Here is a 13,669-nt window from a genome sequence, read left to right on the forward strand (position 1 = left end):
GCAAGTATTCATTTCTTATCACCATCACCAACTCTGGATATATTAAAAAAATTTTTTTTGTCAACCTGGATAAAAACATGCTGTCTCATCTTTTTCCTGATTACTGGTGAGGTATAGTGTCTTTTCATGTTTTTGACTCTTTGGATGTTGTTGGTGAATACTATGCATTTTACTTATACTGATACACTGTGATACGTTAATTAAAATAGATTAGTAATGTTTTGGGAAGCACCAAAATGTCAACATCACCATACATGTTTTATTTTGAGGATTCTTTGATTTCTGAATTTTTAACCATTTGCTGATAAGGAACCCCAACAACTAGAAAGTTCCTTGTTTACACTGCACTGTATTTATATATCGGGCTTTCCATTTTTTACATAGTTGCCATGATTGTGGCATGGCACTCCTGGCAGGCATGATTGTTTTCCAGGATTCAGTATGTTGATCCAGCTGCCTGGTTTGTTTGCCATCTTATGATAAGCTTCATTTCTTTCCTGGCAAGATATGGAATATGCAAACTAATGTTTGTTCCACTCTGTGAAAAGTATGGAAGCTAAAGCAGGCATCGTTTAGGTAGATGTTGGAATACCAAAATGCTCAGGTGAAACTTTAAAAAAACTTTTTATAGATGTTTATTTATTTTTGAGAGAGATAGATGCAGAGGCAGGGAGAGAGACAGAGCATGAGTGGGAGAAGGACAGAGAGAGAGGGAGACACAGAATCCCAAGCAGGCTCCAGGCTCCGAGCTGTCACTACAGAGCCTGACCCAGGGCTTGAACGCACGAACCGCGAGGTCATGACCTGAGCTGAAGTTAAACACTTAACCAACTGAGCCGTCCAGGCACCCCTTTAAAGTGAAACTTTCAAGATCTTAGATATTCTGGGCAAAATTACTGTGGCTGGATGAAGATAAGAGTGTTTTGTTTTAAAGGAACATATTTCTCAGCCACTAAATACCCTGGGAAATCCACAAACTTGAATCCAATTATCCTGTAATTGTGAATGTTCTTAAAAGCAAGAGGTAAAAGCGGTAGTTAAATCTTGGTGAATTTTCTCTCATCTGGTAGTTGGGTAGCTTTTAGTTCCATGGTATTGATAATCATATCTGAGTAATTAATGTTTAACCAATGCCTTCCTTTTTTCTCTATAATGTAGTTCTAATCTCTTGCTTTGCATGGATGTTCTAAAAGAGAAAGTTTAAAATCAAGAAATGAAGGCTGTGTAAGTGGAAATGCCAATTAGGAGTTTCCTAATGTTCTTTTCACATTTTCATTTGTGTATTTTCTTCATAGGTCTCCTTAAACTTCTTTTGGCTTCTTTATATTTCAGTATTAGAATTTTAAGTCAGTTTGTGGGGCATTAAAACTGAAGAGTCAACAGAAGTTGATTTGACATTTTTAAGTAAATACTACTGATTTTAGAAGACATGAAATTAATATTTAAAATTTTTTTCCCTTCAGTTCATCCAGAGCAGCTTCCTCCGAGGCCATGGATTACATTAAAAGAACGAGACCAAATTCTGCCATCAGGTAATTTTTTTTATTCTTCCTTGTAATAAAGCCTTCCAATTGAGTAAATAAATAAGTAAATCAGGCCTTCCAAATGACATCTTCACACAGGGTTTTGGATGACTTAAAAAAAAATGAATTTTCCTCTGAAATTTTAAACTGCTTCAGTACTTTATCTTTCTTGAGTGGGTAGAGTGGCAGCACTTGGGAGAGAATAATTTAGACTGAGTTTATACTTGCTATATTGGAAACAAAATATGATACCAGGCCAGTGGTGTAGTGATGGTAGAAGGTAAGTATTTGAGCAATTCAAGGATATGGTTTAGCATTTTTCGAACTGCAGTATTGTAGAAAATATAAATTTTTTATGTCTTTGTAGAGACCAATAATTTGACATCATTTATAGTGGTTCTTACTGCTTATTAGACATTTTATAATTGGGAATTCTACTTACAATAAGTTATGAATTATTATTTACCCAAATGCCTTCTTTTTAACCATAAGAGTATATCTAATTTTTCATTATATCTAATTTCATTTTTTAAATTAACAAATGAAAACTTTATTGTTTTAATACCAAGGTTGAACCAATCACTGAATACCAACACTTTAATAATTTTTTAAGGCTAAACCAGGGAACTTATTGTGTACTTTTTAAGGCCTTCTGTTTGTGTTGTGTGTTCTTTTTTAAAGTCAAAAGTATTTAGAAAAAATTATATGCTTTGGTATTGAGAAACATCTTCATGGTTCTGTTTGCATTTTAGTAACACTGAGAAATATCAGATCTACAGTACATTTCTGTGTCTTCCAGAGTGCCTCTTTAAAATTTTAAAATCTTTCTATGCCTCTTTAAAAGTGCAGAGGCAGTAATTTTAAAACTACCACACTCTAGAGCCACAGTGTCAGCCTATTCTAGGAGCCACTGTATCAGGTGTTATCACGAGTAACACTTCTATTAACAGGATACACATAGATGATCTGAGTAAAAGGAAAACTTTAGGTTTTCTACAGACCCTTAACTTAGGTGGATTTATTTTGTTTAGCCTTCCTTAATGCATAATTAATTGTTCCCTTTATGATACTAAAAACACCATTTTTTTGGTTCTTCAAAGTAATCCCTTTTTGAGTATGAGTGAACATAATCTTGAAGTGAAGCTTTCCTACTACTGCATACCTACTTTTCCATTAAGAAAAAGAACAACAGGGGCGCCTGGGTGGCGCAGTCAGTTGGGCGTCCGACTTCAGCCAGGTCACAATCTCGCGGTCCGTGAGTTCGAGCCCCGCGTCAGGCTCTGGGCTGATGGCTCAGAGCCTGGAGCCTGTTTCCGATTCTGTGTCTCCCTCTCTGTCTGCCCCTCCCCCGTTCATGCTCTGTCTCTCTCTGTCCCAAAAATAAATAAACGTTGAAAAAAAAAAATTAAAAAAAAAAAAGAACAACAGAAACATGTTTTTTGTCAGTTATTGAATTTTAAAAGTAATGCATTCTTGGGTTTTCCTTATTAAAAAATGAGTATGAATTTTTCTTGGGATGTATTGTACTTTTCTGAGTAGAATCTGAGTGCTAAAAGGTGCCTTTTACTTCTGGTGAGTAGGGAGATGTGCATAACAACTTCTGACAGTTAAGGGTGATTTATAGGCACAAAACTATAATGATAGTTTTGGAAGAATGAGTCCCAGATAGTTAAAAAGGTAACAGTGTACAAAATGGCCACCAGTCAGATGCCCAGGGGTCCACTGAACTAAGTTTCTCTTAATCCTTTTCTCATCATCTGAATCTTTACCAGCTTCAGTCAAGTAGTATTACTCATTAATTGGATTCCTCATCTTTTATTTAAGTGTGTCATTCTCAAGAATATGGACTTCCCATTATAATCACCTGGGATGCTTTTTAAAAATATGAATATCCAGACCCTATTATACTAAATTAGTCTTGAGTAAGATCTTGGGTACGAACACTTTTCAAAGAAAACGCTGGACAAAGTGATTCTAATGGACTGCCTGGATAGAGAATTACTGATAAAAATCAGGGCTTTTCATACTAATGTATATGTAAATCATCTGGGGATTTTGTCATCTTATAGGTTCTGACCTAGTAGGGTCTTTGTGGTACCAAAGATTCTGCGTTTTTGAGTTCCTAGGTGATGACTGATACTCTTGCTCCTCAGAACACATTTTTGAGTAGCAAGGATTTAAACCTTGGTCTCCTATTAGTTTGCTCACAGTCCTTTTATATATAGTTCAAGAGCATTTTAAAATGAAAATTCAATTTCGGAAATGAACTTATGATTTGTCAAAAAGGATTCTCACAACTAAACTTTGTCCATATATTTCTGGCTTAGAGCAATATGAATAGTAAGAGGCCCCCAAACGTATTAAATAATGGGTATTTTGTTAATAAAAATTAATGAAATTAGAGCCTTTTAATGAACAGAACTAAAATTTACTTTTGTTCTACTTGTACAGAGCTTTGCTCAAAAAATGTCAAAAAATTAGCATTCTGATTTAGAATTTGAATTTTTATTAAAATACATTTCCTAAAAATCTAAAATATGAACTATACGTCTAATTCTAGTAAAAGCTCTTTGATGTGATGGACTGCAATGAAGTTTTAGTAGGTCCAGTGTAACAGAATTTTGCCCAGGGCATCTCACAGTGCTGCCATTGGGGCAGGTTTATGTGCCATGTGTGCTTGTGCAGGGACGCATATGACACCTCTCTGGAAAAAGTTGCCTAATTTTCTCCCTTTTCTCTTTTGTTTTTTTCCTCCCACTTCTTAGCATCATTCACGGTCATGTGTTACAATGTGTTATGTGATAAATACGCCACCCGGCAGCTATATGGCTATTGCCCGTCCTGGGCATTAAACTGGGAATACAGGAAAAAGGGAATTATGGAAGAAATTGTTAACTGTGATGCAGATATCATTAGTCTTCAGGTAATACTATTGAAATTAAATTTTCTGGGGGCACCTGGGTGGCTCAGTCGGTGAAACGTGTGGCTCGTGATCTTGGGGTTGTGAGTTGGAGCCCCACGTTGGGTGTAGAAAAAAGAAAATAATGAAATAATAAAATAAAAAAATTTTTTTCTTAAAAGATTGAAACTTAAAGGTGAACTTAATCTTATTTCTGGGAGAGAGCCTGTGTTCAAAACAAAACTCAAATTATTTTCTCTTCTCTTAAAAAAAAAAAAAAAGGATAATTTTAATAAGCACATAAGACATTTCCACAGAGGAACTGTTTTGCTAAAGGCCAGTCATCCACTTAAATGCATTTACTCTTAAGCGAAAATTGCATCCATTATTCATGTTAATAGTTCATCTTATGAACACATCACTGGTATTGCTGAAAGAGAAAACTGCAGAAGGCTGTGTCTTTTTAGACACAGATTCTGATGGAATCTGTAAAAAAAAAAAATTGTCCACTGTTCCTTAATGACAAATATTATAAACATTAAAAAATATTGTGCTGTAAATAATGCATTTTTGTCTCATTTTAAAAACCTTCTCTGAAATTTAGACTTTCCTGTTTTATAACATTTTATTATGATGAATTTAATTGAAGAAACACCTGTCTGTTGAGATGTGTTTTATCACTTCTTTTCAACAGTCAGCTAATGAATAGCCAAGGTTTATAGGTAGTTTTAGTAATTTTTTCTTAGCAACTTTCGAAAGAATATTAAATGTTTATGAAGTATTTAAAAATTGTAAGTGTTATAATTTCATGGCTACTTTTCAGCGTAGCCTGAGAAGAAAGGTATTACTTTTTAAATACTTGTTTTTTTTTTTAAACTAGAATAGCTTGATAATTTATCTTTATGTTGTTTATGGTTTATATGACTTCCTGGGAAATAATAAAAATCTTCAAAAATTAAGTTTTCTTGTAAACACTGAAAACTGACATAGAATTGGGGAAGGAAGCAATAGACAAAGTTGGCTTTGTTGTGGTTACTTAATTGTCCTCTTTTTATTTAGTATTTATAGTAATAATAGCCTCACATTCCTCTAAGTGTAGTTTGAAAAATAAAAACATCATAATTTTAAAAAGTATTTTTTTATTGTAATAGTAATTCCATAGTCTAAAATCTTTATCCTAGAGAAATTGAATATTTTGAAAAAATAAATAGAATGATGGGAGAAAACACCTAATCTCATAATCCAGAAATCGTTGCTGTGTTAAAACTTATGAAGTGTTTGTTGTACACAGATATTAAATTTGTTTTCCTATTTATTTACAGATATATTTTCAAAAATAAAGTTGAGATTATGCTATTGTATTTAATGCACTTTCCATGGTAATAAAATTCTTCCAAACCAATTCATTATATGAGTATACATTTATTGAGTAAGCATTTGTTCTGCTGTTGAACATTTAGGCTATTTGTAAGTTTTTATTATAAAGTCATGTTATAAGCATTATAGATAAATCATTGTGTTCACATATTATTTAAGTTGGAAAGATTTGTTAAAAATATTTTATGGGTCAAAGAATAAAATTGTCTAGCTTTATATAATATTGGATTAGCAGAGACAATTGGGTGATTGGTATTCAGTTACCTAAAAATTCCTTAAAGTAGAGCTTTTTGTTGATAGATCTTAATCTTCTCACTTCTAAGTATCATTCCTTTCTACCACAGTTGAGAAAGATAAAATTACCTCTCTATATAAAATTTACTATTCCCTCCTGCTTAATTTATAATATGCCCCGTTTTGCCAGATTTGAGGAATTAAAATATAGTAGAATGAACTCTAAATTGGGACTAAAGAGACTTGGAACCAACTAGCTGTGTGAACAAGAGAATCATGCAAACATTTCGAGTGCTTTCAGGTTTAAAAGCTGCCATTGTCAAATGGCTCCTGCTAGCTGTAAGGGAAGATAGATAATATTTGTTATGTGAATTATGCTAACTTAGTCACATCTCACTCATAATGCTAAACATTTTTATATCTTGATTAGAGTTTTCCTCTGTCATGTCGATGACAACTTTTCTTTCACCTCAGGAAGTGGAAACAGAGCAATACTTCACTCTCTTTCTGCCAGCATTGAAGGAGCGTGGATATGATGGGTTTTTTTCTCCAAAGTCACGTGCCAAAATCATGTCTGAGCAGGAGAGAAAGCATGTGGACGGTTGTGCAATATTCTTCAAAACAGAAAAGTGAGTTAAGGAAACAAATAATAATAGTATATACTTACTTTAATTATCACAATTTGAAATTGTCTTTGATTTAACCCTATAAAATGAACAAAAAGCTGGAAAGCAAGTGATGTAAAAATTAAAGCTGTTGGTAGTGTTACATTTCTTAGGCTGTGTCTTGGAAATAAGAGTCTTTATTGTATTATTCTTTATTTTTTATTACCAAATTACACTAAAAATTTTGAGAGTTATGCTTGAATATGGGGTTATCATGTTTCTAAATATATTTTTATGAAGTAAATAGTTTTCATGTAAATAAAAGGTAGTGTAGTGCCTTTTAAGATTTGAAATGAGTGATGTGATTTTCTTTCTGTGATTTTTGTTTTGACAGTTGGCTTTCTCAGAATCATTAGTTTTATTAACCTTTTTCATCTTTTCCAGTTAACATTTCGTGTATTTAATCATTTACTAAATGTTTACTGAATATTTGCTTTGTGACAAGTGCTGTGCTAGTCAAATTAGGCACAAAGATAGACATGACATAGTTCCTAATGTCACTCAGAGCTCTAGTAGGAAAGGTAATCATATAAGAAAATAAAAATAAGATATATATACAATAGAGATCTGCATAGGTAGGTAAGAGAGGATGGAAAGGAGACAGCTTATTTAAGGATTGATTGAGATAGGACAGTGGAAAGCAGTCATTACCAAACACACAGAAAACATGATTTGTGTTTTTTCAGAGCTGTTAATGTCATTGATTAAGTCAAAAGGTGAGAATGTTATGAATGTGCTTATTAAAATACATAAATGATCTTGTAGAAGCTTCTGGTTGTGAAGTTGTATGCATTAGATGTACGACACTGCATTCCCTACTTGAGGGTGCAGAGCCACAATCTGTCATCTTTTGAGTGCTGGCTGAGCGGCTCGATGGTTAGAGGCACATTCTTTAGTTATCATCTTAAGGAAAAGAGAAAAGCACATTTTTTGCCTCAGAAAGGCTGCTAATTTTAGAGTGGAAAATCGAAGGAATCTCCAATAGAAGACTGAAACGTGTAAAGTCTGATAGAGGTTGAATCCCTTGTTTAATAATTTGGGTTTGATACATTGGATAGGGAATCATCTACTTATAGGATAAGCATATAGATGTTTGTTACTACTTTCCAGTGTTGTCCCCCTTTTAATACCAGTTATAACAAAGCCAGTTACATGTTTTTATTGATACAGGCATACTTACTAGCATATTAGGTTATTTTAAGTGAGTTAAGCGAATTTGAAGATACTTGCCTACTTTTTCTCATTTGTACCTACTTTCCTGTCTTTTCTGTGAATTTTTGTTTTTTTTTCTGTGAATTTTTAATATATCTCATTTTGGCTAATCATTAGTGCAGAGGCCTGCAGTATTTGACTGAGGTGAGAATATACTAAATTCTTCTAATTGGTGATTTTTTTTTTTAAAACAAATTATAGAATAACAATAGATATTACTTCAATAATAATGCTAGGCCTTTTACTTTATTTTCTTATTTAATTTTTTTTTAAGTTTATTTATTTTGGGTGGGGGGCGGGGGTGGTTAGAAATGGAGACAGATGGATGGGGCGCCTGGGTGGCACAGTCGGTTAAGCGTCCGACTTCAGCCAGGTCACGATCTCGCGGTCCGTGAGTTCGAGCCCCGCGTTGGGCTCTGGGCTGATGGCTCAGAGCCTGGAGCCTGTTTCTGATTCTGTGTCTCCCTCTCTCTCTGCCCCTCCCCCGTTCATGCTCTGTCTCTCTCTGTCCCAAAAAAAATAAATAAATGTTGAAAAAAAAAATTAAAAAAAAAAAAAAAAAATCGAGACAGATGGAGAGAGAGAATCCCAAGCAGGATCCACGTTGCCAGCTCAGAGACCGATGCTGGGCTCAGACTCAAGAACCATGAGATCATGACCTGAACTGAAATCAAGAGTCAGAGCCTTAACTAACTGAGCCACCCAGGCGCCCTTCTCTTATTTACTTTTTAAAGCACCCCTCAGAACTAGGAGTAGAGCTATATCATCATTTTTATAGGTGAGGAAACCAAAGTACAGAGAGTAGCCTGGCTTGATAATCAAAGCTTTTAACCATGGTGCTAAACTGAATCTTTAGGTTGCTTGTTGAGCTTCCGGTATTACTTGTACCTCTTATACAGTGACCTTATTTGGAAAAATTGCCTTGAATTTGATGTTTGTTACCTGTGTTCATATACACATTTCCTTGAGACACCATAATTGAAAAAAGAATACTGATAATATTGAGATAAAACATCAGGTTCTTTTTCCATTTGCCATTGTTTCTTCTGGAAGGAAGATAATATAATTTTTATTATTCCCTTCATAGTTTGAGAGGAAAATCTAAAATGCCTTGATAATTTACTAGAGGTAGTTAAGATTTGAACTAACAATTATAACTATTATCTAGGAAATGTTAAACAGTTAAGTATTTTAAAAATTGATGTTTGAATTATTAAAAATGCTGCAAATTAGTTAAGAGATGAACACGTAGGGAATACTTAGGTGCAGCATTTGGTTTTCTTCCCTACTTCAACTCTTTTTGTCTGAATAATAAGTAACATGGATTCAGTAACAGATGAATACTTTGAGTATAATACCTTATTGTATTCTCTTCTGAGCAGTACCAAATACTGTTGATGTCAAATGAGCTAACTATCCAATGCCAAACTATCTGAAATTTAACACAAAGTATACTACCATGCTTTTATTCTATTCTTTCTTCAGATTGGAGAGATAGCACAGTGCTAAGAAAAGAATTTTTAAGCCAGGTGGTTCTCCTATTTATGTAGCTATATAATCTTGAATGAGTCACTTGCCCTTTCTGGGCTTTTCTCCTTTGTATATATTTGTATATTGCCAGGTGAGATAATTTCTTTATATAGTTAACAAAACTTAAAAGTCAAATGGTAGTTGTAGGAAGAGTAGTTCCAAATTTCATTCTCAAAGTGTCATTCTTCTAAAACCAGAGTATCTCATAATTTTTAACCTTCATAGATGACAGCTTATCTCTTCATGGGAAATGGTGGAAGGTAGGTAACAATAAATAGAAACTATAGTTACTGTTTTTTACAAAATACTGTAATAAAAATTTGTTAACCCATTTTGATGAAATTGTATTTTCTGAGAATTGTAATACAATAAAATAGTCCTTGTGTCATATTCATTGCAGTTTAATTTAATCATTGGGGCTTCAGAAGGCACTTCAAGATTTGGCAGGACCTTTTGGTCAACATTATGAATGTTTTTCAGGTAGTTAGATGCATGGGGATACCAGAAATGAGAAATTTCGATTCATAAAAATGCCAAAAGTCAGCTTTTGGTTTGTCCTTTATCTCAGTAAATATTATTTATCTTCAGCCCAAAGGATTTTATAAAACATACATACCTATATGTGTGTATTTTGTTGTGTGTGTATGGAAAGACTGTTAATATAGATAAGTTTTTAGACTCAGAAACTTAAATTTCCTTTTGCCATATTTTGTCCTCTAGCCTTAACAGTTAGTAGAAATGGGCTTGGAACCAGATACATAATTTGAAGAAATTGAAAATGCAGAAAAATGGAGATGAAACAAGATCCAGATAATGACTTACTTGCTGTTCTCGAAGTTAGCAGTTCTGATCTGAACAGTTTAGCTTTGTTTCACATCAGTGAGAAAGGGAAATATGAGAACAGCCATTTTAGAACAAGTGACCATTACTGTGAAGAGACAGTCTTTTCCAGTAGGATTTAGAACTAGGTTGTCATGGTGCTCAGTCCTTGCTGTATTGTCTGTGCTTTCTAACCTGCTTCAGGTCTCAGAGGTACCAGGTAAGGCCAAGTCTTCGCTTTTCCTTCCTATGTTAATACAGTAGTTTTGTGCTTGAGAAGAGGGTACCCAGAGGTTATAGTTTCATTCCAAAATGACCAATCATGATAATTCTATCTCACTGGTTTCTCATATACTGATTTCCTGTGTCCTAGGTGGTGGTTGCCTTAGAATTTGTCTGTGTGATTTTTATTTTTTTTTATTTTATTTTTTTTTTATTTATTTTTTTTTTTTAATTTTTTTTTTTCAACGTTTATTTATTTTTGGGACAGAGAGAGACAGAGCATGAACGGGGGAGGGTCAGAGAGAGGGAGACACAGAATCGGAAACAGGCTCCAGGCTCTGAGCCATCAGCCCAGAGCCCAACGCGGGGCTCGAACTCACGGACCGCGAGATCGTGACCTGGCTGAAGTCAGACGCTTAACCGACTGCGCCACCCAGGCGCCCCAGTCTGTGTGATTTTTAAAAAACAGATTGTGATTTCTAGTTTATAATGTTAACTCTCATAAATTTAGTCTGGAACATAAAATTACTGCTTGGTGCCACAAATGCCACAATAGAGATAATATAATAACTGCTTCACCTAACTTGAGAGATTTCTTTCTTTCTTTCTTTCTTTCTTTCTTTCTTTCTTTCTTTCTTTCTTTCTTTCTTTCTTTCTTTCTTTCTTTCTTTCTTTCTTTCCTTTCTTTCTTTTAAATGTTTATTTTTGAGAGAGAGACAGAGGCAGAGTGTGAGTGGGGGAAGGGCAGAGAGAGAGAGGGAGACACAGAAGCTGAAGAACGCTCCAGGCTCTGAGCTGTCAGCACAGAGCCCGATGCAGGTCTTAAACTCACAGACTGCGAGATTATGACCTGAGCTGAAGTCGGACACTTAACTGGCTGAGCCACCCAGGCACCCCTAACTTGAATGATTTCTTATATGGCTAAGATGATCAAGAATGTGAAAGTGGTTTCAGTGTTTCAAAGAGTTGTACAAAGTTATGTAGGATAGTACATAATCTACTTTTCTTCCCTATTTATCCTGGTCTCTAAGCTTACCTTTTTTAGCAAGTTATTTTCTGGCACTCCCATGATTATTTAAAGGGACCCAAGAACATATTTTATAGCATCTTATACTGAATATACAGTAAAAACTTCCATTTGGTTTAGGTTTAGGAGTGCTGGAATATGATCCAGAAAGGGTCATAGTTTACCTTGCTGTGGTTATACTTTTGACTATGTACCTTTTGTTCCTTTTGGCTTGTAAATGAATTCAGGGAGGGAATATTACTCAGGTCTTACAGATTGTTTTGTTTGCTCATAGTTGGCATTCACTGTCTCTCTCTACCGTTGAATTAATTACATCACAGCCTGTAAAATTACTTCTAGATCACAGGCTAGTAAGAAATTGAGTTATCTCTTTGTTCTGTTTGAAGGGCTGTTTTGGACATGTTCTTCCTGTATTTGAAACATTCATCCTAATAATTATCTCAAATCATGTGAAAAGGTGGGGTCTTTGTTTTTTTATTATATCAGACTTTATTGTATATGATCTCTCTTATGCCCATTTGACTTTCTGTAAAATAACACTTTCAGAAAGGTAAATAGAAGACTTCTTAGACTAAAATAAAGAAAATAGCATCAGGAATAATGCTTATAGCATATGTGTACTAGGTATAGAATAGGAGTACTAAAATGAATTGAAATAGAGGCACATTTAAAAGTTTTTACTCATTACCAAGGCCTGATGGTTTGGATTAGTGAGTGGAAAGCAGCTATAAACCAGTATGTTTTTTTCAAAACATTTAATAGAAGGAATGAGGAAGACCTCTCTGTATGTCACAATGTCACCTGTATGTAAATCTGTGAGAGAAAAAGTAGAAGCAGAGTGGAGTGCACTGGCTGTGTGTAGGGGGGAAATTAAGAAGTAAGGCAACCAATTAAATTGGTAAGGTAGTTTGGATGGAAAATGGAGAATAATTTCTTACTATATTATAAATGCATTATAAAATATGAAAAGAAGACAAGCTGTAGGAGACTATGGCTATCTTCACTAGTGTTGGAAATGTTCTTAAGGAAGGTTACCTAAAAAAAGTTCTTGAACTACAAGAGGCACATCTTACTTAATTCTCACTGTGAAGAAGGAACTTTCTTTGGTTCCTTAGTTCTCAACTATCTCTTTGGATCTTCAGCTATTGGTGAAGTAGAAATGACAAAACTTGAGCGTGACTCTGTCCTCTTTAGTATTTATAAGTGCCAAGGAAAGGAGTATTAGTTAGAAGGACATATATACTCTGTTTAGGAAAACTGGTTTTGTTTTTCTGAACTTTTTGAAACCAAAGACATTAAAACGTTGATACTCCAAGAAGACTGGGAAGTTATAAAAGTCAAAAGTGAGGCAATACAATAATTAATTATACCAGTTGGGAAGAAAGTTTGGAGAGGTGGTTGGAAGCATGTAATAAACTAAATAATTGTTCAGGATTCACTTTTATTTATTTATTTTTAAAAATTTTTAATTTTTGTTTATTTTTGAGAGTTAGAGAGTGAGCGAGGGAGGGGCAGAGAGAGAGAGAGAGAGAGGGAGACAAAATCTGAAGCAGGTTCCAAGCTCTAAGCTGTCAACACAGAGCCTGATGTGGGGCTTAAACTCACGAACTGTGAGATCACAACCTGAGCTGAAGTTGGACACTTAACTGACTGAGCCACTCAGGTATCCTGTGGGATTCATTTTTAAATGATGTGTTTTTTTTTTTTTTTTTTTTCCAATGGAGAAAAGTCAGTAACTAAGCATGTATTTTTATTTCTTTATTTAAACACTTAAAAAATTTTTTTAATGTTTGTTTATTTTTGAGATGGGGGGGAGGGCAGAGAGAAAGGGAGACACAGAATCCAAAGCAGGCTCCAGGCTCTGAGCTGTCAGCACAGAGCCCGATTTGGGGTTTGAACTCACGAACCAAGAGATCATGACCTGAACTGAAGTCGGACACTTTTAACCGACTGAGCCACCCAAATGCCCCCATTAAAAAAATTTTTTAATGTTTATTTTATTTTTGAGAGAGAGAGAGTGGGGGAGGGGCATAGAGAGGGGGAGACAGAATCAGAAGCCCTGATAGCAGAGAGCCCAATGTGGGGCTCGAACTCATGAACTGTGACACCATGACATGAGCTGAAATCAGATGCTCAAACGACTGAGCCATCCAGGTGCCCC

At 34.7% G+C, this 13,669-nt stretch overlaps 1 protein-coding gene across 5 annotated transcripts in view; it reads left to right on the forward strand.

Annotated features, from left to right (window-relative positions):
- CNOT6L (CCR4-NOT transcription complex subunit 6 like) overlaps positions 1-13,669 on the forward strand; it is a 121,359-nt gene that overhangs the window by 82,532 nt on the left and 25,158 nt on the right. For all 5 annotated transcript variants that reach the window (XM_045473654.1, XM_045473652.1, XM_045473650.1 and 2 more), the window contains exons 6-8: positions 1,464-1,532; positions 4,289-4,446; positions 6,508-6,662. In XM_045473654.1, the coding sequence (XP_045329610.1) occupies positions 1,464-1,532; positions 4,289-4,446; positions 6,508-6,662 (382 nt within the window). The remainder of the gene's footprint in view (positions 1-1,463; positions 1,533-4,288; positions 4,447-6,507; positions 6,663-13,669) is intronic.

The sequence above is a fragment of the Leopardus geoffroyi genome, chromosome B1 (assembly GCF_018350155.1).
Source record: "Leopardus geoffroyi isolate Oge1 chromosome B1, O.geoffroyi_Oge1_pat1.0, whole genome shotgun sequence".
Lineage (NCBI taxonomy): Eukaryota > Metazoa > Chordata > Mammalia > Carnivora > Felidae > Leopardus > Leopardus geoffroyi.